The following is a 25,000-nucleotide window of genomic DNA, read 5'->3' as shown; positions in this document are numbered from 1 at the left end:
GTGTGAGAGAGGCAGAGTGAAGGATCCGCAGCATCACACAGCATCATTTCATTGAGTGCAGCGCTCACACACACATACACACACACTCACACACACACACTCGACAGCAGCAGACAAAAGAGGAGATCATCACTATCTGTGGACCACACCCGCACCTCCACCCGCTCAGAGGAGCAGAGAGATGGAGGAGAACATGAGGAGGAGACGCACAGCGCAGGACTGACGAGGAGGTTGACAGGAGGAAGAGGAAGAGGGGGAGGGGAGACCGAGACGCCTGTGGAGCTGGAGAGAGGGAGAGAGAGAGGGAGAGAGAGAGAGGAGAGAGAGAGCTGAATAAAGAGAGATTCTCAGATTGATTCTCTTCAATAATCATCAGTCTTTTGTTCTCGTGTGTGTGTGTGTGTGTGTGTGTGTTTAGCAATATTCTTGTTGTGTGTTTCATTATTTCTTGTCTGCATGTAAATATTGTATATGTGTGTGTGTGTGTTACATCATCACGGTTATATTCAGCGTTTATGGAAAGAGCAACGCTTTGGCAATACTTGACAAGTCAGGCCAATACACACAGAGGAAGAGAGGGACAGAGAGAGAGTGTGTGTGTGCGGGCGATCTCCATCAGTGTGTGTGTGCGCGCTATGCTCCAGCATCATGGATGTTAATGTTCAGGCTCAGCGCTTCTTCTTCCCTCAGATGTTCTGTGAGGTCACTGCAGTCAGCCACATCAACAGCAGGTACGTCTGCACTGGGGGAGCATACTGGGAGTACTGGGGGTGCTGGAGCACACTGGGAGAGCATACTGGGAGTACTGGGGGTGCTGGAGCAAACTAAGAAAGCATACTGGGAGTATTGGGGGATTCTGGAGCATACTGGGAGAGCATACTGGGAGTATTGGGGGATTCTGGAGCATACTGGGGGAGCATACTGGAAGTACTGGGGGTGCTGGAGCAAACTGGGAGAGCATACTGGGAGTACTGGGGGTGCTGGAGCAAACTGGGAGAGCATACTGGGAGTATTGGGGGATTCTGGAGCATACTGGGGGAGCATACTGGGAGTACTGGGGGCGCTGGAGCAAACTGGGGGACAATACTGAGTGTATTGGGGGGTTCTGGAGCATACTGGGGGACCATACTGGAAGTACTAGGGGTGCTGGAGCATACTGGGGGACCATACTGGGAGTACTGGGGGTGCTGGAGCATACTGGGGGACCATACTGGGAGTACTGGGGGTGCTGGAGCATACTGGGGGACCATACTGGGGGTGCTGAAGCAAACTGGGGGAACATACTAAGAGTATTGGGGGATTCTGGAGCACACTGGGGGACCATACTGGGAGTACTGGGGGTGTTGGAGCAAACTGGGGGACCATACTGAGAGTACTGGGGGAGACTGGAGAATACTGGGGGACCATACTGGGAGTATTAAGAGATACTGGAGCAACCTAGGGGACCATGCTGAGAGTGCTGGGGGATCATACTGAGAGTACTGAGGGATACTGGAGCAAACTAGGGGTACTGGAGGAGCATACTGGGAACATACTGGGGTTATTAGCATATTAGGGTACTGGAGAAAATTAGGGGCACTGGAGGAGAATACTGGGGATACTCGAACATACTGGGAGCAAACTGGAGCATTTTGGGGGTAATGGACAATTCTGGGGTACTGGAGGAGTGTACTGGGAGATACTGTTTGTACTGCAGAAGCATACTGGGGGTACTGGAGGAGCATATTGGTGAACTGAGAGGTTGTGGGGTACTGGAGGAGCATACTGGGGTACTAGGAGTACTGCAGGAGCACACTGGGGTGCTGGATTATCTACTGGTCTAGATGATGCTGACTGATGTAAGAGTTTGTAGAAATCTAGACTAGAAACGAGACACAAACCCAGAGTAAGAGCAGCGCTGTTGCAGTCTGACTGCTGTAATGACGGTGTGTTTGCTCTGGCTCAGGCTGAGAGCCGCCGCTGCGCTGCAAACATACAGCAGAGGAATATGAGTGATGATGGCGGATATGATGAGGTGGAGTGCTTTATTAGCTCAGTGTCTGAGTGAAATGTTTAACTGAAGGCTGCGCAGTGTGTATGGGTGTTTCCCAGTGATGGGTTGCAGCTGGAAGGGCATCCGCTGTGTAAAACTTATGCTGGATAAGTTGGCGGTTCATTCTGCTGTGGTGACCCCAGATGAATAAAGGGACTGAGCTGAAAAGAAATGAATGAAGGCTGCGCACAATCACCTGTCCAGTCTGCTCGATACAGATCCCCATGTGTTTATACATGACCCTGATCTGTTCACACTGGAGGAATAGGACTGTGTGTGTGTGTGTGTGTGTGTGTGTGTGTGTGTGTGTGTTGCTGTGCTGTGTTTGAGAGCTGAGCAAATCAATAATCAGGTCATTAGTACAGTAGGGCAGACGGACAGACACACACAGTGCCCTATAGAGGTGTGTGTGTGTGTGTGAATTGAATAATAGACGACACACAGACAGGAGAGGCTTTGTGCTGCTTCCCGAAGGCTCTGTTACCATGGAGACCTTCCAGCATCCCATAGTAACACCAGACCATCCTGATGCCTGATGCTCCACACACACACACACACACACACACACACAGTGAACCTCACACAGATCAGGTCAGGTCAGATCCGTCTGTGTGTTTCAGTCAGACAGATAGTGTGTAGTTCTGTACACTTATTAAACAGTACACACACTGCACACTCTGCTGCATTCTGATTGGCTGATGGTCACTCTCAGGTGTTATTGTCAGATGAGGGCACGGATAAAGTAGTTCCGGCTGGTTTGGAGTGCTCCGTATCCCTCCGCTGAATGCTCAAGAGTAGTTCTCTCACAGCTCCAGCAGTCATCCGCTGTCGGTGGTCAGTGTGTGTGTGTGTGTGTGTTGATCTGAGCGTGGTGAAGCCTCCATATGCACATTAGCTCATCTCGTGTTGATTGTGATCTGTGCAGATGATGAGGAGCTCAGCAGATTTACTGTAAAGCAGATTTACTGTGATTGTGGCTGTAGTAGAGGAGAGGCGGTGCTGTGAGCGCTCACTCTGCTGTTATTCACATCCGCCAGCTCTCGGCCAATAGCAGCGCAGTCTGATGAATAACATTACTGTAATCAGTGACATGCGGGACTATTCTGTACACCTATGATGACCTCTGTGTGCGTGTGTGTGTGTGCGTGTGTGTGTGTGTGTTGTTTGATTTGCCTCTTCAGTTCATCTTTATTAAGAGAAACATCTCAGTGAGCATGTGTGTTTCTGAGAATGCTACACACACACACACACATACACACACACACACACACACACACACACACACACTAAAGACTGAGAAATATTCACATTAACACTGACACAGAAACACACACACACATACAAACATACACCATATACTCACAAATACATTAACACACACACACACACACTGTCTTCCTCCTGTTCTCTCACATCTTCTGTCTCTCTCTGCGCGCGCGCGCGTGTGTGTGTGTGCGTGTGTGTGTGTGTGTGTGTGTGTGTGTGTGTGTGTGTGTGTGTGTGGTTATGTAACAGTGGACTCAGCATTTCTGTAAGTGTGTCAGAGTGTTTCTTCAGCAGCATCTCAGTCTGTTTGATGCAGCGCTCACACACACAAGTTCAATACATGTAAGAGTCTGCTTCATACACACACACGCACACACACTCACACACACATTTTTGTTTTGCTACTGTAGTGTGTGTGTGTCTTGTGTTGTGTGTGTCTGTATGTTTTGTGTTATTGTGTGTGTTTGTTTTGTTATTGTTGTGTGTGTGCGTTTTGTTATTGTTGTGTTATTGTGTGTGTTTTGTGCGGTGTGTGTGTGTGTTGTGTTGTGTGTTTTTCGTTATTGTGTATGTGTGTTTTGTTGTTGTGTGTTTTGTTATTGTTGTGTGTTTGCTGTGTGTGTGTGTGTATGTGTGTGTGTTTGTTTTTTATTGTTGTTGTGTGTGTGTGTGTGTGTGTGTGTGTGTGTGTGTGTGTGTGTGTGTGTGTGTGTGTGTGTGTGTGATTGTGATTGTTTTTTGTTGTTGTGTGTGTGTATGTGTGTGTGTGTGTTTGTTATTTTATTGTGTGTGTGTGTGTGTGTGTGTGTGTTTTGTGTTATTGTTGTGTGTTTTGTATTGTTGTATGTGTGTGTGTGTTTTATTGTTGTCTGTTTAGTGTATTTTGTGTGACTGTTGAGTGTGTGGTTGTGTTTGTTTGTGTGTGTGTGTGTTTGTTATATTATTATGTGTGTGTGTGTGTGTGTGTGTGTTTGTGTGTTTGTGTGTGTGTGTGTGTGTGTTTGTGTGTGTGTGTGTGTTTGTTATTTTATTGTGTGTGTGTGTGAGTGTGTGTTTGTTTTGTTATTGTTTGGTGTTTTTGAATGACTGGTATTTAAATGGTTGTGTTGTGTTGTGTTGTGTTGTGTTGTGTCACACACACTGCTCTTCACTGGACTCTGGTCTCGTGGTGTGTGTAGTCAGGACACAGGGCCATGAGATTCATATATTATTTCACTTTTATCAGTGAAATGTTTGTTTCTGTTCATTTATCATAACAGATTTTCAATCAGGTTTACGTCAGGACACTGGGCTGTCCATTTCATCGTTTCAGCCTCTTCAGCTTGTGCTGTTCTACTGTATTAATCTGCACTGTATGATTACCAGCAGACCACAATGTGTGTGTGTGGGTGTGTGTGTGTGTGTGTGTGTGTGGGTGTGTGTGTGTGTGTGTGTGTGTGTGTGTGGGTGTGTGTGTGTGTGTGTGTGTGTGTTGACCTGTGCTGATGCTGGTGTTTGTTGGCTCATGTGTTCAGTTTAATGAGGCCAGTGCTGTGCTGAAATCAGGCTCTGGTGGTGTTTTCATTGAGCGTCATTGACTGACCGCTCTGTGTGTGTGTGTGTGTGTGTGTGTGTTTGTGTGTGTGTGTGTTTCAGCGAGCAGAGCATCTGTCAGGCCCGAGCCTCCGTCATGGTCTACGATGACACCAGCAAGAAATGGGTGCCCATCAAACCGGGCCAGCAGGGCTTCAGTCGGATCAACATCTACCACAACACAACCAGTAACACATTCCGCGTGGTGGGAGTCAAACTGCAGGACCAGCAGGTACACACACACATATTCACACACACTTAATCCCACACATCACATGATCACAAACACACACACACTTGATCACACATACACACACACTCAAGCTGACGGTGTTCAGTAATAGCGCTGGTGTTTCATGTAGTCGTCAACTACTCCATCAGTGTGTGTGTGTGTGTGTGTGTTACATTATTAATGTGTGTGTGTGTGTTGTTCAGGTGGTCATCAACTACTCCATCGTGAAGGGCCTGAAGTATAACCAGGCGACTCCGACGTTCCACCAGTGGCGTGACGCTCGGCAGGTCTACGGCCTGAACTTCGCCAGTAAAGAGGAAGCCACGACTTTCTCCAACGCCATGCTGTTCGCCCTCAACGTGCTCAGCAGCCAAGACGGAGGTGAGGACACACCTGCATCACCGCAGACACGCTGGAACACAACACACTTCTGTCTGAGCAGCGCAGACCGGGATAAACGAGTCACTGATTCAGTTCAGTTCAGTGTGAAAACAGCTTCATGGAGATGAACCGATTCACTGATTCAGTTCAATTCATTGTAAAAGCAGATTCACGAAGAGGAACTGATTCACTGATTCAGTTCAGTGTGAAAGCAGCTTCAAGGAGATTAACTGATTCACTGATTCAGTTCATGATTCATTGAATCAGTTCAGTTCAGTGTTCTTGTTCTAATACAGACATTATTCTGTTTAGTTGTACATTAAAGGAGCAGTTCAGCCTAAAATGCTCTCCTTTTACTTGTGGCTATCCTCTTGATTGTGTTAAACGCAAAAGAAGATATTTAGAATAATGTTGGAAACCTGCAGATTGTGTCAAATCAGCTTCATGGGCATAAATGATTCATTGATTCAGTTCAATTCAGTTCAGTATGACAGCAACTTTACTGAAATGAACTGATTCACTCATTAAGTTCACTGATTCTGTTAATTGATTAACTGATTCAGTTCAGTGTGAAAGCAGTTTCACAGAGATGAACTGATTTACTGATTCAGTTCACTGATTCAGTTCATTGATTCACTGAGGAGGTCATCAAAAACTCCATTGTGAAGCAACTGAAGTATAACCAGGCGACTCTTCATGGAAATAAATGACTCACTGATTCAGTTCATTGATTCACTGATTTAGTTCAGTGTGAAAGCAGCTTCACTGATATAAATGATTCACTGAATCAGTTCAGTTTAGTGTAAAAGCAGCTTCACAGAAATAAATGATTCACTAATTCAGTTCAGTTAAGTGTGAAAGCAGCTTCATGGATATAAATGATTCACTGATTCAATTCAGTGTGAAAGCAGCTTCATGGATATAAATGATTCACTGAATCAGTTCAGTTTAGTGTGAAAGCAGCTTCATGGATATAAATGAGTCACTGAATCAGTTCAGTGTGAAAGCAGCTTCATGGAGATGAACTATTTCACTGATTCAGTTCATTGATTCACTGATTTAGTTTAGTTTGAAAGCAGCTTCACTGATATAAATGATTTACTGAATCAGTTCAGTTCAGTGTGAAAGCAGCTACATAGAGATGAAATGTTTCACTAATTCAGTTCATTGATTCACTGAGGTGGTCATCAACAACTTCATTGTAAAGCGACTTAAGTATAACCAGGTGACTGACATTCCACCTATAGCTTCATGGAAACAAATGACTCACTGATTCTGTTCATTGACTCACTGATTTAGTTCAGTGTGAAAGCAGCTTCACGGATATTTATGATTCACTGAATCAGTTCAGTGTGAAAACAGCTTTACGGAGATGAAGTGATTCAGTAATTCAGCTTACTGATTCAGTTCAGTGTGAAAACAGCTTTACGGAGATGAAGTGATTCAGTAATTAATTTACTAATTCAGTTCAGTGTGAAAGCAGCTTCACAAAGATAAATGATTCACTGATTCAGTTCAGTTCAGTGTAAAAACAGCTTTACGGAGATGAAGTGATTCAGTAATTAATTTACTAATTCAGTTCAGTGTGAAAGCAGCTTCACAAAGATAAATGATTCACTGATTCAGTTCAGTTCAGTGTAAAAACAGCTTTACGGAGATGAAGTGATTCAGTAATTCAACTTACTGATTCAGTTCAGTTCAGTGTGAAAGCAGCTTCACAGAGATAAATGATTCACTGATTCAGTTCAGTGTGAAAACAGCTTTACGGAGATGAAGTGATTCAGTAATTCAGCTTACTGATTCAGTTCAGTGTGAAAGCAGCTTCACAGAGATAAATGATTCACTGATTCAGTTCAGTTCAGTGTAAAAACAGCTTTACGAAGATGAAGTGTTTTAGTAATTCAGCTTACTGATTCAGTTCAGTTCAGTGTGAAAGCAGCTTCACAGAGATAAATGATTCACTGATTCAGTTCAGTTCAGTGTAAAAACAGCTTTACGGAGATGAAGTGATTCAGTAATTCAGCTTACTGATTCAGTTCAGTGTGAAAGCAGCTTCACAGAGATAAATGATTCACTGATTCAGTTCAGTGTGAAAACAGATTCACAGAGATAAATGATTCACTGATTCAGTTCAGTTCAGTGTAAAAACAGCTTTACGGAGATGAAGTGATTCAGTAATTCAGCTTACTGATTCAGTTCAGTGTGAAAGCAGCTTCACAGAGATAAATGATTCACTGATTCAGTTCAGTGTGAAAACAGATTCACAGAGATAAATGATTTACTGATTCAGTTCAGTTCAGTGTAAAAACAGCTTTACGGAGATGAAGTGATTCAGTAATTCAGCTTACTGATTCAGTTCAGTTCAGTGTGAAAGCAGCTTCACAGAGATAAAGGATTCACTGATTCAGTTCAGTGTGAAAACAGCTTTACGGAGATGAAGTGATTCAGTAATTCAGCTTACTGATTCAGTTCAGTTCAGTGTGAAAGCAGCTTCACAGAGATAAAGGATTCACTGATTCAGTTCAGTGTGAAAACAGCTTTACGGAGATGAAGTGATTCAGTAATTTAGCTCACTGATTCAGTTCAGTTCAGTGTGAATTTTCACAGTAACATGCAATTCACCCTAAAATGTCTGTTTGCTCCCTCTTTTCTTGTGGCTAACCTCTTTATTGTGTTAAACGCAAAAGAAGATATTTAGAGCAATGTTGGAAACCTGCAGATGTGGTCAAAGCAAGGAGATAAATGATTCACTGATTCAGTTCAGTTGAGGGTGAATCTCAGTGCAGGAACTAAAGTAACTCTGCGGCTCTTGTTCTAATGTGATGCTGTATATTCTGTTTATTTGATCTTAAAGGGGCAGTTCACCCTAAAATTACAGATCAGAATTTGGTGTCGACAACATCATAAACAGCATCACCACACACACAGACACACACACACACACACACATATACACACATACACAGAGTAACCGGAGCCGCTGCTGTGCGCCCGCCCGCCCGCCGGCCGGCTGTTGTCATGCAGGTGTGTGTTTCGCGGGTCAGAAACTGGACACTGCTGCAGTATAGCGGTGAGGATGAGGATGGTGATGGTGATGGTGAGCGGCGGCTGGATCTGCCAGTGTTTCTGCGTCTGCAGCAGCAGGTTCCTCTTCTTCAGCATGTCCTGTATGTACAGATACAGACACACACACACACACACACACTCGTCTGCTCTTCCTCCTCCTCCTCATCTGCTTCTCTGTGCGCTCTCTCTATTATCACTGTCGCTGCTGTGCTCGATCCTCTGCTTCTGTACGCTGGTCTGCTGCTTCCTCAACGTCTGTGGGCTTGGTTGCTAAGGAGTGTCTGTATGGTTGCTAAGGAATGTTTGAGTGGTAACTAGGGAGTGTCTTTGTTTCTGTGGTAACTAGGGAGCATATGTGTTGTTGCTGAGACTTGTATGTGTGGTCCCTCATAAATGTCTGTGGGGTCAGTTGCTAGGGAATGTCTGTGTGGTTACTTAGTAATATCCGAATGGTCTGTGTTGTTGCTAGGACATGTGTGGGGTAACTAGGGAGTGATAGTTGCTAAAGAGCGTCTTAGTGGTCCCTTGTGAATATGTGTTGGTTTGGTTGCTAGGAAATGTGTGTGTTGTTGCTAAGTAATATCTGAATGGTAACTAGGGATTGTTTATGTTGTTCCTAGGACATGTTTGTGTGGTAACTAGGATTGCTCGGGGGGTGTGGGGTTGCTAAAGAGTGTTTGCGTGGTCTCTTGTGAATATGTGTGGGTTTGGTTGCTAGGGAATGGCTGTGTGGTTGCTAAGGATTGTCTAAGTGTTAATTAGGGAGCATATGTGTTGTTGCTAGGACATGTTTGTGTGGTAACTAGGGATTGTATGTGTTGTTACTAGGACATGTTTGTGTGGTAACTAGGGAGTGTATGTGTTGTTGCTAGGACATGTTTGTGTGGTAACTAGGGAGTGTATGTGTTGTTGCTAGGACATGTTTGTGTGGTAACTAGGGATTGTATGTGTTGTTGCTAGGACATGTTTGTGTGGTAACTAGGGAGTGTATGTGTTGTTGCTAGGACATTTTTGTGTGGTAACTAGGGATTGTATGTGTTGTTGCTAGGACATGTTTGTGTGGTAACTAGGATTGCTCGGGGGGTGTGGGGTTGCTAAAGAGTGTTTGCGTGGTCTCTTGTGAATATGTGTGGGTTTGGTTGCTAGGGAATGGCTGTGTGGTTGCTAAGGATTGTCTAAGTGTTAATTAGGGAGCATATGTGTTGTTGCTAGGACATGTTTGTGTGGTAACTAGGGATTGTATGTGTTGTTGCTAGGACATGTTTGTGTGGTAACTAGGGGTTGTATGTGTTGTTGCTAGGACATGTTTGTGTGGTAACTAGGGATTGTATGTGTTGTTGCTAGGACATGTTTGTGTGGTAACTAGGGATTGTATGTGTTGTTGCTAGGACATGTTTGTGTGGTAACTAGGGATTGTATGTGTTGTTGCTAGGACATGTTTGTGTGGTAACTAGGGATTGTATGTGTTGTTGCTAGGACATGTTTGTGTGGTAACTAGGGATTGTATGTGTTGTTGCTAGGACATGTTTGTGTGGTAACTAGGGATTGTATGTGTTGTTGCTAGGACATGTTTGTGTGGTAACTAGGGGTTGTATGTGTTGTTGCTAGGACATGTTTGTGTGGTAACTAGGGATTGTATGTGTTGTTGCTAGGACATGTTTGTGTGGTAACTAGGGATTGTATGTGTTGTTGCTAGGACATGTTTGTGTGGTAACTAGGGATTGTATGTGTTGTTGCTAGGACATGTTTGTGTGGTAACTAGGGATTGTATGTGTTGTTGCTAGGACATGTTTGTGTGGTAACTAGGGAGTGTATGTGTTGTTGCTAGGACATGTTTGTGTGGTAACTAGGGAGTGTATGTGTTGTTGCTAGGACATGTTTGTGTGGTAACTAGGGAGTGTATGTGTTGTTGCTAGAACATTTTTGTGTGGTAACTAGGGAGTGTATGTGTTGTTGCTAGGACATCTTTTTGTGGTAACTAGGGAGTGTATGTGTTGTTGCTAGGACATGTTTGTGTGGTAACTAGGGAGTGTATGTGTTGTTGCTAGGATATGTTTGTGTGGTAACTAGGGAGTGTATGTGTGGTTGCTAAAGATTGTCTGAGTGGTAACTAGGACATGTCTGTGTTCAATTCAATTCAGCTTTATTTGTATAGCGCTTTTACAATGTAGATTGTGTCAAAGCAGCTTCACATAAATGGTCATAGTAATTGGAACAGTGTGGTTCAGGTTTTAGTGTTTAAGTTCAGTTCAGTTCAGTTTAGCTCTGTTCAGTGTGATTTAATCATTACTGAGAGTTCAAACACTGAACAGCAAATTCAACGATGTGTAGCTCTACCAATCCTGAACCATGCGAGGCAGTGGCGACAGCGGAGAGGGAAAAAAAAACTTCACCTGATGGGAGTGAAGAAAAAAAACCTTGAGAGAACCAGACTCAGTTGGGCACGACCATTTTAATTTCTCCGCTGGCCAAAAGTCTTGTGCAGAACTTCATTCGTCGTGGTTTATGCTGGAAGATGGCCTCAATGAAGACTCGTCTGTCCCTGGAGCGTCGCTGGAATCAGACTCATGTTCTCCACTCCCCACGACCATCAGCGCAGCAGCAGCTCAGGATATGGCCTGGTCCCGGATATGGAATCCTTGGGATCATCTCGTCGCTGGTCTTGGATCCAATCAGTGACTCCGCCTAATCTGAGGGCCTCGGGATGAGTATCCCCAGGTGAAAATAGAGAATAAAGAGAATAATTAGCGTAGCTGCTGTTCATAGTGTATATAAGCAAGATGTAGAAGCCAGTGTGGAACCTGCTAGGTGATGCATTGAGTGTATGCTTTACTAAACAGATAGGTCTTTAATCTAGTTTTGAACTGGGAGAGTGTGTCTGAGCCTCGGACATTACCAGGAAGGCTATTCCAGAGTGTAGGAGCCATGAAAGAGAAGGCTCGACCTCCTTTACTTGATTTTGCTATTCTAGGTACTACCAGAAGCCCTGAATTTTGAGATCTTAAGGAGCGAGTTGGTTCGTAGCGAGACAGAAGGTTGGTTAGATAAACAGGAGCTAGATTATTTAGAGCTTTATAGGTGAGAAGTAATATTTTAAATTCAATACGAAATTTAACAGGCAGCCAGTGTAAGGAGGATAAAATTGGGGTTATATGATCATATTTTCTAGACCTGGTCAGAACTCTGGCTGCTGCATTTTGCACTAATTGAAGTTTGTTAATAGAGGATGCTGGGCAGCCAGCAAATAGAGCATTACAGTAATCCAGTCTCGAAGTCATAAAAGCATGGACTAGCTTTTCTGCATCTGAGATGGATAGCATATTTCGTAATTTAGCGATATTTCTCAGATGAAAGAAGGCAGTTTTTGTGACATGGGATATATGGTTTTTAAAAGTTAGATTGCTGTCTAATATGACACCCAGATCTTTTATAGTAGAGCTAAAGCTAACTTTGTATCCCTCTAATTGTAAATTGAGTTGCGAGATCTGCTGTGTGCAAGATTTAGGCCCAATAAGTAATAATTCTGTTTTGTCTGAGTTTAAGAGAAGAAAATTGTTTGTCATCCAGTCTTTAATGTCTTTGATACACTCAGTTAGTTTAGAAAGTTCAGACGTCTCGTCAGGTTTAGTGGAAATATATAATTGAGTATCATCTGCATAGCAGTGAAAGCTGATCCCATGTCTTCTAATAATGTCTCCCATAGGTAGCATGTAAATTGTAAACAGTAAAGGGCCTAAAACTGATCCTTGAGGCACCCCATACTTTACTGGGCAGATTTGTGAAGGCTGTCCATTAAGATTTACAAACTGGTAGCGGTCAGTTAAGTATGACTTAAACCATTGTAGAGCCTGTCCCTGGACACCTGTAGACTTTAAGCGATTTATGAGGATATTGTGGTCAATGGTATCAAATGCCGCACTAAGATCGAGTAAAACTAATAGCGAGACGCACCCTCGGTCAGCAGCTAAGAGTAAATCGTTGGTTATTTTCACTAAGGCGGTTTCTGTACTGTGGTGAGCCCTGAAACCTGACTGAAACACTTCAAAAATATTGTTCGTCTGCAGAAAAGAGCATAATTGAGTGGAAACAACTTTTTCTAGTATTTTAGACATAAATGGAAGATTTGAAATAGGCCTATAGTTAGCTAAGTTGTTGGTGTCTAGTTGCGGTTTCTTAATAATAGGCTTAATAACAGCTAGCTTGTAAGAGTTTGGAACATGGCCTATAGATAAAGAAGAGTTGATAATGTTAAGAAGAGGTTCTCCTATAGCAGGTAGCAGCTCTTTCAGTCATTTTGTTGGAATTGAGTCCAGCATACACGTAGCTGGTTTAGAGCTATTTATAATTTTCACTAACTCTTCATGTTCTATGATTTTGAAGCAGTGTAGGTTATTATTATGATTTAATGAAATATTTACAGGATTTGGAGTATAAGCCGGTGCAGAAAGTTTGGCATCTCCTATTTTCTGTCTAAAGCCTTCTATTTTATTACTGAAAAAATTCATGAAGTCATCACTACTAATTTGCGGTGGAGTAGTTTGTTCCAAGGATGACCGATTATTTGCTAATTTAGAGATGGTGTTAAATAAAAATCTAGGATTGTTATGATTATTTTCTATCAGTTTGCGCAGGTGCTCGGTCCTGGCAGATTTTAGAGCCCTCCTATAGCTGGACATACTGTCTTTGTACGCAATTCTAAAGACCTCTAAATTAGTTTTTTTCCATTTACGTTCCAGGGCGCGGGTTGCTGTTTTGAGCGCACGAGTATGACTATTATACCATGGTATAGTTTTAATCTCTCTAGCCTTTTTTAATTTTATGGGTGCCACAGTATTTAGTGTGCTAGTAAAGATGGCATCCATACTGCTGGTTACTACATCAAGATCATTTGAGTTTGCGGGTGCATTACGAAATAGAGAGAGATCAGGTAAGTTATTTATAAATTCATCTTTAGTTGACGGAACAATAGTTCTACTAGGGCGGAGTATTGGAGCGGGTTTGCTGATTTCAGGTAAACATAGCTTATATAGTAAGAGGTAGTGATCTGTAATATCATCACTTTGTGGTATAATGTCTACGTCAATAACCTCGATTCCATAAGACAGAATTAGATCTAATGTATGCTTTAAGCGATGGGTTGGACCCACAACGTTTTGCTTTATCCCAAGTGAGTGTATTAAATCCATAAACGCGAGCCCTAATGTATCATTAGCGTCATCTATGTGGATGTTAAAGTCACCTACAATTAGCATTTTATCAGTTTTGACTAGTAAGTCAGAAATAAAATCAGAAAATTCTTTTAGAAATTTGACATAGGGTCCTGGGGGTCTATATATGGTGATTAAAGCGAGAGATAACATAGGTTTTTGTATAGTATCTGGAAGCTGAACATTAAGCGATAATACTTCAAAGGAGCTAAACATAAGTCCGTTTCTCTGTTTAATATTAAGGAAATCACTAAAGATTGATGCAACTCCACCACCACGACCAGTTTGACGAGCCTCATGTTTATATAAGAATCCTGGAGGAGTTGCTTCATTTAAGCTAATATAGTCATTTTGTTTCAGCCAGGTTTCAGTGAGACAGAGTGCATTAAGATTGTTTTCTGTTATTATTTCATTAATGATAAGTGCTTTAGGTGCAAGTGACCTGATGTTTAGGAGACCAAGTTTTACGAAATTTGTATTTTCACTTTCTACTGGTTTTTCTGGTTTGATTCTTACTAGATTTTTCCTGGAGCACACAGTACGTTTATTTCTTAATCTAATAATACGAGGAACAGACACAGTCTCTATAGGATTCGCCAGATATGCGTTACTGATGTTTAAGTGGGGTGAACAAGAGTCTAGGTGGCTATAGTGTGAATTTTGTGAATTTTTACCTGCTAGTCAGATGGTGCGAAGTAGTCTGGAGATGTTGTCCGACAGGAGTTCAGCTCCGGCTCGACTGGGGTGCAGGCCGTCAGGACGGAAGAGCCTAGGACGCTCCCAGAAAAGATTCCAGTTATTAGCAAAGAGCAATTTCTGTTCTTTACACCATGTTATTAGCCATTCATTCAAAGCTAAAAGTCTACTGAACCTTTCATTTCCTCGGCGGTAGGTAGGAAGCGGCCCAGAAACGATGATCTGCGTGGCGGGCGAGGTGCGTCGAACCGTCTCGATCAGGCTCCTGAAGTCCTTCTTCAGGATCTCCGACTGCCGGAGCCCGGTGTCGTTTGTCCCCACGTGGAGGACAACGGCACCAGGGCTCTCGGCAGCGCCCAGGATGGTTGGAATCTGTGTAGAAATATTTTTCACACGGGCACCAGGAAAGCAGAAAGTACGTACTTTATTACCTTTTGAGGAGGCGGCACGGACGTGACGAACGATCGAGTCACCGATGATGGCCACATCGGGACCCGACTCGCGGAGAGGGGAGAAGCGGTTCTCCGTGGAGATCTCGAACACAGGCGGAGACGTTCTGCCCCGGGATCTGGGAAGCACCTTGCGCGGCTGCACCCAGGCGCCGTGGTAGCCGGGTGTCGGCGTGAACGACGCCTGGCTGAGCCGCGCCCCGGGTGCGCTGGGCCTGGACAGAGAAGGACGCGGGGTTGAGGTAGAGGGAATGATGTGGTTGTAATTTCCACGTACCTTAGGTGATGAGACGGCCTTAGCATTAGGTACGGCTAGAAGCCGTTCCCGTAGCCGCGACCGTCTTACCACCAGCGCGCGGATCTGGGACTCCACTTCTTCCAGCTCCAGCTCCAACGCCTCCATCGATGCTTCTCCGTTTTTAAAGCAGCTTTGTTTGTATAAATGTATTAAGGGTTTGGTCACCCTAAGTAGGAGAGACAAATACTTAGCGAATGAGGAAGAATTTGTGTTGTTGCTAGGTCATGTTTGTGTGGAAACTAAAGAGTGTTTGTGTTGCTAAGATGTTTCTATGTGGTAACAAGGGAGTGATTGCCTGGTAGTGAGTGTGGTTGCTAGACCAAGTCTGTATAATACCTCATGAATGTTAGGGTTGGTTGCTAGGGAATGTTTGTGTGGTTTTATAAGGAATATCTGAGTGGTAACTAGGGAGTTTCTGTGGTAGTGTGGTAACTAGGAGTGCATGTGTTGTTGCTAGGACATGTTTGTGTGGTAACTAGGGAGTGGATATATTGTTGCTGAGAATATGTATATGTGTGGTAACTAGGGAGAGATTTCTGGGGAGTTTCTGTTTGGTTGCTAGGGAGTGGCTCTGTGGTACCTCATACATATCTGTGGGGTCGGTGGCTAGAGAATGGCTTTGTGATTACTAAGCAATGTCTGAGTGGTAACTAGGAATTGCCTGTGTTGTTGCTAGTGCATGTTTGTGTGGTAACTAGGGAGTCTATGTGTATTGTTGCTGAGACTTGTGTGTGTGGTAACTAGGGAGTGTCCATGTTGTTTATTGGGAGTGTTTGTTGGGTACCTTGTGAATGTCTGTGTGGTCAGTTGCTAGGGAATGTCTGTGGTTGCTAAGGAATATCCGAATGATAACTAGGTATTGTTTGTGTTGTTGCTGGGACATGTTTGTGTGGTAACTATGGAGTGAATGAATTTTTGCCGATACATGCTTGTGGTAACTAGGGAGTGATTGCAAGGAATTGTCTGTTTGGTTGCTAGAGACTGTCTGTGGTACCATGTGAACATCTGTGTTGTTGTTTAGGACTATCTGAGTGGTAACCGAATGTGTTGTTCCTTAAAAGTGTCTCTGTGGGGAGTCTGTGATGTTACTGAGATGTGACTGTGTGCAGTCATCACTAAGGACTGTCTGTGTGGTTGCCAGGGAGTGTCTGTGTGATACCTTTTAAATATCTGTGAGGCTGGTTGCTAGAGAATGTCTGTGTGGTTACCAAGAGATGTGTTAGTGTGTTCTTAAACATGCCTGTGTGGTAAGAGTGTGTGAGAGTGGTTGTTAGGGAGTGAATATGTGGTTGATAGGGTGTGTCTGTGTAATCAGTTGCTAGGTAATGTTTGTGTGGTTGCTAAGAAATATCTTGAGTGGTAAGTAGAGAGTGTCTCTGTTGTTGCTAGGGCATGTCTGTTTGGTAACTAGGAAGTGTAATTGGTGTCCCTGTGGTAGCTATGAAGTGGTTGCTAGTGAGTTTCAGTGGCTGCTAAGGACTGTTTGGATAGTTGCTAGAGTGTATCTATGTGGTTTCTAAGGAGTGTCTATGTGGTCAGTTGCTAGACCACCCAGAAATATATTTGGTGGTAACTAGGGACAATATTTGCTGTTGCTAGAGTATGTCTGTGTTGTCTCTATGGTGTGTCTGTGGTAACTATTGAGTAGTTGCTAGGGAGTGTCTATGTGACTGTTAGGGTGTGTTTGCGGTTGCTATGGAATCTCAGTGAGGTTGCTAAGGAGTGTCTATGTGGTAACTTGTAACGTGTCATGTCATTTTCATCCGCTTATCCGGGGCCGGGTCGCGGGGGCAGCAGTCTTAGGAGAAAACCCCAGACTTCCCTCTCCCCAGACACTTCCTCCAGCTCCTCCAGGGGGATCCAGAGGGCAGCCGAGACACATAGTTCCTCCAGCGTGTCCTGGGTCTTCCCCGAGACCTCCTCCCGGTGGGACATTCCTGGCACACCTCCCTAGGTAGGCGTCTTGGAGGCATTTGAAACAGATGCCAGAGCCACCTCAGCTGACTTCTCTGGATGTGGGGGAGCAGCGGCTCTACTGCGAGCTCCTCCCGGGTGTCAGAGCTCCTCACCTTATCCATAAGAGTGCGCCCTGCCACACTGCGGAGGAAACTCATATCAGCTGCCTGTATCCGAGATCTTGTCCTTTCAGTCATGACCCAAAGCTCATGCCCATAGGTGAGAGTAGGAGCGTAGACTGACCAGTAAATGGAGAGCTTTGCCTTTCAGCTCAGCTCCTGCTTTACCACAACAGACCGGTACATGGACCGCATTACTGCTGCACCGATCCAACTGTCAATCTCACGCTCCATCCTTCCCTCACTCGTGAACAAAACCCTGAGATACTTGAACTCCTCCACCCTGTTTAGGGACTTTCCTCCAACCTGGAGATGGCAGACCAGCTTTTTCCAGTGGAGCACCATGGCCTCGGACTTGGAGGTGCTGATTCTGATCTGGGCAGCATACCGCCCCAGTGCATGCTGAAGGTCCATGTCTGATGAAGCCAACAGAACAACATCGTCTGCCAATAACAGATGAAATCCTGTGCTCCCCGAACCGGACCCCCTCCGCTGAATGAGGAACTTGTAACTTTGGTTATAATAATGGGATGATGCAGTTGCTAGGGTGTTGCTATGTAATTGCTAAGTTGTTGCTAGGGTGTTTTTGTCCTGCCTGGTTTAATGTCTTCTATTCCTCATGAGGTGTCTTTGCTCATCAGGTATGTTCATCGTCTGTCATTAGTGTGCATGTAGATATACCGAATATTACAGCAGAACTGACGGAGATCACAGATCTGATGACGGTAATCACCTTCTGGAGAGAGAGAGGGCAAACAAACACAAGCTCACACTGTCATGAGGATCTCCATGCGTGCGTGCGTGTGCCTGTGTGTGTGTGTGTGTGTGTGATGGCATCAGGTTCTGGTGTTTTCCTGAAAGCTGATCTGGAGGGATGGTTGTGTTATTGGTGTGTTAGAATATTCAGCATGTTGATGACAGAGGATCTGCTCCTCCTGCAGTCGTCTCCTGGACTCTAGCTGTGTTTCCATCCTCCTGTATTATAGGCATTTGGATATGGGCGTAACAAATGCTTAATGGAGACACCAAGAAGCGCATAAATGCACAACTGAGTAGGAGAAACTGTACATGTGTGTGTGTGTGTGTGTGTGTGTGTGTGTTCTGGTGTCCTCCAGGTGTCGTCTGTGATCATGTTACTGTGATTTACACCTGAGACACTGCTGAAATGACTGTTTACAGCCTTTCTTCAGTTTCTGGCAGATTGACTGGAGCGTCTGCATGCTTTATATGAGTGTGTGTGTGTGTGTGTGTGTGTGTGTGTGTGTGTGTGTGTGTGTGTGTGTCTGTAAGCTGTGTTCTTCATGAGTTTGCTGATGTAGACTGATGACACACTCAAACACATACACATACCTTTACACATACACACACACAGACTTGATCCTATATCCCAATGGGGACAAACATGATGATGTTTTCACTATAAAACCCCTATATTCTCTCCCCAACTAGAGGTCTGCATTCCCACGGCTGTGTTTATGTGTGTGTGTGTGTGTCACTTGCTTGGTGTTTGTGTGTGTTTTTACAGACAGCATGTTATAGGCTGTTTGGACTCTGTATAGCTGGGTGGTTTTCGGTTTTGTTCTGTTAGCGGGAATGGGCGCGGCGGGTAGAAAACGAGCATTGATATATACATTAGATGTCGCCTGGCCTATTGTTGTCTATTGGACGGAATGCGTCAATAGCGCCGCCATCTTGCTACAGGGTAGCGCTCCTTTGAAATGAATGCGGGACCAAGGTACAGTGGAGGACTGTGGCCATCCAAAGCCAGAGATATACACATATACACATATATCTGTGATCGGGAGTTTTCCTGGATGTTAGTGTGTAATTTTTTTTCTAATTAGGAAAATGATAATTTGACATCACTTTTCTACATTGATGGATCAGTGATCACAGGCATTCCTGACAAAGAGCTTGTGTTTGTGTGTACAGAAATGTCCTATTCACCCTCCCTGTTAAACTTGATCTAATCATGTGCTGAAACACAGCTCCTCTCCTGCTTTCACTGCTCATACTGACGGAGGGAGCGATTCGTTTGTGAATGAATCTCCGTTATGAACGACTCTTTCACTAACGTTAGCCGACAATAATACAAGTTTCTGGCAGCGCAGCGTCTCGTTGTCATATTTCTCCTGCATTGTTTGCTGATTTTATTCAACAAAACTAGCATAAGCCGAGTGTTTAGTGCGAGTTGGAGCTGCTTTGCCGTATGGTGAATGCAGTAAGTGACTGTTATCATCAATAACGTTACCTGATTAGCACAAAAGTTCAGAACATTCAAAAACAGAAAAAACTTAATATTACCTATGAAATGTTCTGCCTTTGTGCTTTGTTTTCTTTGTTTGCTTGTTACTACACTCGTAGACAGCGCTAAAGTCCCGCATCTTCACGTAATAACACTCTTGACTAGTGCGGTTGAATGACACTTGTCCTGGGAGCACTGTACCAATATGGCGGCGCTATTGACGCATGCTCAGGGTCCCTATGCGATATCTAGTGTATATATCCAAAACCCAGCCCTGACAGGAAACAGTCTGCATTTCCATACTACATTTTCAATAATACTTGATTCTGTGTGATTTATACCGCTGTTTCCCAACCCTGTTCCTGAAGGCACACCAACAGTACATGTTCAACCTCTCTATAATCAAACACTCCTGAATCAACTCATCAGAACAGCCTGAACTGAATGCTCAGATAAGGGACACGTCCAGAATATGTACTGTTGGTGTGCCTTCAGGAACAGGGCTGGGAAACACTGCTTTATACGCATGTATGCCCATCGGGGATCTCAATTTCAGGTCCCCATTAGTCGGTGTGCATTCAGGTTTAAGCCCCACTGGGATATAAAAACAAGTACACACACACACAATCATACACACACACCAGTGATGTATCTGTTATATTTCTCAGTGTGTGGATGTTCTCTTTCAGGTCCTGCTGTTCAGCGTCAGGCTCAGAATGGCCCGAGTACAGAAGAGCTGGAGGTGCAGAGACGGTATGATTACACACACACACACACACTCATACATACAGAAACACAAACACACAACCACACTCTTAAAACACAAACACCTAAAACACTCTCTCAGACACACACACACAAAACACACCCATTTAAAGCACACACACATACTTTAAAACACAAACACACACACACACACAGTCACACATATACTTAAAACTCACAGACTTAAAACACATACACCTAAAACACTCTCACACACACACTCTCTCACACACACACACACACACACACACACACACACACAAAACACACCCATTTAAAGCGCCCACACATACTTTAAAACACAAAAAAAAACACACACACACACACACAAACACACACTCAAACATACAGAAACACAAAACAACACACTTAAAACACATACACCTAAAACACTCACACACACACACACACAACACACCCATTTAAAGCACGCACACATACTTCAAAACACAAAAAAACACACACACACACACACACACACAAACACACACTCATACATACAGAAACACACAACCACACACTTAAAACACATACACCTAAAACACTCACACACACACACACACACACACACACACACACCCATTCAAAGCACACACACATACTTTAAAACACAAAAACACACACACACACACACACATACATGCTGTCACACTAATACTTAAAACACACACACACCCACACATTTAAAGCACACACACATACTTTAAAACACACACACACACACACACACTTAAAACACCAACACACACAAACACACACATGCTGTCACACTAATACTTAAAACACACACTCACACGCACACACACACTTTAAAAACACATGCACACACACACACACACACACGCACATACATACAGAAACACACAACCACACACTCACCCACATACACACGTGCACACACACACACCTACAATACATAGGCACACAAACACGCACTTAAAACACACTCAGACATATACATACATACAGAAACACACAACCACACACTGAAAACACACACACCTAAAACACACACATACACATAGACGTTTCTACCCCACACACTCGATATCCTCATTAAGAAATGATTTTTCAGAGTGTCTACAGATCAAACCACTGCTGTCCAATGAGGGAGCAGTATGAATGACAGTAGTGTGTGTCTGTGTGTGTGTGCGCGTGTGTGTGTGTGTGTGTGTGTGCAGGCAGATGGAGATGCAGCAGATGCAGGCACACATCGAGCGTGAGAGACGGTCCTCCAACTCAGGTACCACACCGACTACATCTCTGCGCAATACAGATACATATACATACACATCAATCAGCTTTGACTGAATTATTACTTATGGAATGGCTGCGTCTCAATCAGCACATCAGCAGGGCGTGTGCACTAGTAAGGGCACTGATGAGCTGGGTTCACTACACCGAATGTGGCATGAGAACATTGTCCATCATCAACACTGGAGTTCATGAACAGCAGCAGAACTGATCACTCTCATCTGGTAATTAAGGCCAGCACAGTGGCGCAGTGGGCAGCACTGTGGCCTCACAGCAAGAAGGTCACTAGTTCGAGCCCCGGCTGGGTCAGTTGGTGTTTCTGTGTGGAGTTTGCATGTTCTCCCTGTGTTGGCATGGGTTTCCTCTAAGTGCTCCGGTTTCCCCCACAGTCCAAACACATGTGCTATAGGGGAATCAACTAAACTGGCCCTTGTGTATGAGTGTGTATGGGTGTTTCCCATTACTGGGTTGCAGCAGAAAGGTCGCATCTGCTGTGTAAAACATGTGCAGGAATAGTTGGTGGTTCATTCCGCTGTGGCGACCCCTGATTAATAAGAGACTAAGCCGAAGAAAGATGAATGAATGAATATATAGAGTTTTATAAGTGCACTACAGCTGAACTATTTCATATTCCAGCAACATTTCAACCATTAAACAACTGTAAATGTCTGCCAGATTCACGCTATCCTGTCTAGCTCTGTTTCATCATGTTAAAAATAAATAAATCACTGCAAGAATCAGGGAAACGTCTCTCATTTGTTGGTATATTTGATTATTTAGGCCACGTGATTCATATTCCTGTTAAGGGAGCATATGTAGTGTGCATATCAATGCTATCTTTTCAGGGCACAAATTATTTACTTCAATCATTCATTCATTTTCTTGTCGGCTTAGTCCCTTTATTAATCCGGGGTCGCCACAGCGGAATGAACCGCCAACTTATCCAGTGCGTTTTTACGCAGCGCATGCCCTTCCTTGGGAAACATCCACACACACACACTCATACACTGCGGACAATTTAGCCTACCCAATCCACCTGTACCGCATGTGTTTGGATTGTGGGGGAAACCGGAGCACCCGGAGGAAACCCACGTGAACGCAGGGAGAACATGCAAACTCCACACTGAGCTGAGGTTCGAACCAGCGACCTTCCTGCTGTGAGGCGACAGCACTACCTACTGCGCCACTGCGTCGCCTGATTTAGTACACTTGAAGTATTTTCCCACTTAAAATGGCTGATACCCTAATCTGCACTAGCTAGTGAAGGAGGGTGCAGATTGAGACTAGTGTACTACAGTGTTATTTCCCATCTAATTATTGAATGTGAATGCTGTGAGGCTCCTCAGAGCACAATACACAGCTCAGCTTATTTGACTTTACTTCTGCTCTGCTCTGCGTGTGTGTGTGTGTGTGTGTGTGTGTGTGTGTGTGTGTGTGTGTGTGTGTGCCTTTAATGCGTTTCTTCAGGGTTGTCCTGGCTCTATACTGTATAAGGCTGATCTGCTCTCCTGATATTGGAAGCAAACACATTATTCTTGTAATCTTATCCACCTCTCTGTAATAGGCTAGCATTAGGGATGTGTGTCCAACCCAGTGTTCTTTTTGCTGTTGCCATCTGAAAGTTGCGTTTAATTTATAAATGGATGGAAATGTTAATGCATCTCTATATGTTTAGGAGGATTTTATTTAACTACATGCACTAAATAAGAGAAGCCTGGATTAGTGGATGACACTCAATCCTACAGTGAGTCTGCATTAGAATGGATCATGTGTTGTTGAGGCCCGTGACTGCATGAGCTCTTTGAAAGCGTGCAGCCGTTAAAAACTTTCACCAACTTTAATAACATTGATTGAGTTGTTATGTACACAGTGAAGAGCGTGCAGTATTATTCTACACCTGATTATTGATTTACTGTATACCCGAGTACTGTAATGCCTAGTTCACACTAGAGGATTTTAAGCCTGATTTGAGCCCGATTTGGAAGTTAACGAGCTCGCCGACAGATCGGGCTGTGATCGGGAAGAAATCTGCGGGTGCTCGGCGCTCGCCGCTCTTTATGTGTGAACTACTGAACAACGCATCAACGAGGCTCGCTGACGCGTCGCCGACACCTCGCAGACGGAAATCCAACATTCAGCATGCTAAATATTCCAGAGCAGTCGGCCGACTCAACCCCACATGTGGTCAGATGTAGTGACGAGCTGCAGCCAATGAGAGAGCAGATCAGCATGAGCTGAACGCCTGTGTGTTCAGGAGCTCAGCAGAAACATCTGTGATTGGTCAGAATGGGCATCAGTGCACTCGCTTCATTCTGCATTAGCACAGACATGAGAGGAGGATATATTAACAGTGGAACTAGAATTCTGTAACTATTAGAATTACCATACTGCTCATTCTGACCGTTCTCATATAAAACGCCATACTGTCACAACATATTTACATTCAAAGCTATTATTGAGATATTAAAATTAAGCTTTGAATGTCTGGCATCATATTTAATGACACCATTACCCTAAAAATATAATATTGTTTTGGTAATACAGCCTATAAATATGTAGTTAAGATACTAAAAAAATTAAAGGTCTTGGCTTTCATTTTCACTTTCAAACAGGAGCTATTCGGCACAGAATCTGCTGTTTTGAAAGATATCTGCAGTAAATTGATGTTTTTGCCATCAGAAAGTTTTGTTTATGTTAGCAGGAAGTTGCTAGGCAAGGAAATGCACACATATTTAAAGTCACAGTGAAAAGTATCAGACATGCATGCAGTCATGTTGACCAATATGGTAATTTAAGGCAGAAATGCTCAGTTCTTTACTGTTTTGTCAGAAAGAAATACACTGATAGTTAGAAAACGGCAGGGTAATATAGATATGTTAGTTTTATTTCAAAGAGTTATAAAATTACAAAAATTAAAAACTCTCTGTGTATCTCTCCACTGGACCCTGCAGATGAGTGATTAATCCGCTGATTTGACGATGTTTTTAAATGCTTTCTCCAAAGCTTGAAACGCTGTCAGTGATGTCATCAGCACACAAGCAGCCAATAGTGTTCAGCTGTTTCTGCTGACTCCTCCCTCAACATTTCATTGGCTGTGGTTTGGTAGCTTGAATGAGCTGATGGGGAATGAGTTGTTGTCAGATCATGTAGTGTGTGACCCCCCTCTTGTGGATCGTTCACGGAGTGTCGCGTAGTGTGAACACCTCAGAGATCAAAAGACACAAAGTCAAGTCATGAAGTGTGAACGGCACAGCGATCTGCTGATGTTTAAAATCCTGTAGTGTGAACTAGGCTTTAGAGGCCTCTGGAAACAATAGCGCACTGCTTATGTCATGTGGAGCTGTTTCTTCATTGTATTTGTGGATTATTATATTTTATGCAGATACACTGGCCTACAGAATCATCCCAGATCAATCTGAAATGATCAGTTCTTTATAAATAGAGATATTAATAAGTGATTAG

The 25,000-nt window shown here is 43.8% G+C and overlaps 2 protein-coding genes and 1 long non-coding RNA gene across 8 annotated transcripts in view; 2 read left to right on the top strand and 1 right to left on the bottom strand.

Annotated features, from left to right (window-relative positions):
* Positions 1 to 25,000, top strand: part of evlb (Enah/Vasp-like b) — a 54,247-nt gene that overhangs the window by 15,937 nt on the left and 13,310 nt on the right. For 2 of the 6 annotated variants that reach the window (XM_087296501.1, NM_205633.1), the window contains 4 exon segments: positions 4,934 to 5,102; positions 5,306 to 5,483; positions 20,209 to 20,272; positions 21,466 to 21,527. In XM_087296501.1, the coding sequence (XP_087152627.1) occupies positions 4,934 to 5,102; positions 5,306 to 5,483; positions 20,209 to 20,272; positions 21,466 to 21,527 (473 nt within the window). 6 annotated transcript variants of the gene reach the window in all.
* LOC148679547 (uncharacterized) lies at positions 10,676 to 14,645 on the top strand. The gene is made up of 2 exons (XR_015945616.1): positions 10,676 to 10,874; positions 10,910 to 14,645. It is a non-coding gene; the product is annotated as an uncharacterized LOC148679547 (long non-coding RNA).
* On the bottom strand, positions 13,274 to 15,315 carry LOC141379482 (uncharacterized). The gene is made up of 2 exons (XM_087298969.1): positions 14,628 to 15,315; positions 13,274 to 14,525 (listed from the first exon to the last, which is right to left on the bottom strand). The coding sequence occupies exons 1-2, from the start codon at positions 15,302 to 15,304 to the stop codon at positions 14,438 to 14,440; spliced, it is 765 nt and encodes a 254-aa protein (XP_087155095.1). The 5' UTR covers positions 15,305 to 15,315; the 3' UTR covers positions 13,274 to 14,437.

The sequence above is a fragment of the Danio rerio genome, chromosome 20, assembly GCF_052040795.2.
Source record: "Danio rerio strain M-AB ecotype USA chromosome 20, GRCz13ab, whole genome shotgun sequence".
NCBI classification, from domain to species: Eukaryota; Metazoa; Chordata; class Actinopteri; order Cypriniformes; family Danionidae; genus Danio; species Danio rerio.
The sequence above is the reverse complement of the archived record's forward strand: the minus strand, read 5'-3'. Positions and strand labels throughout refer to the sequence as shown.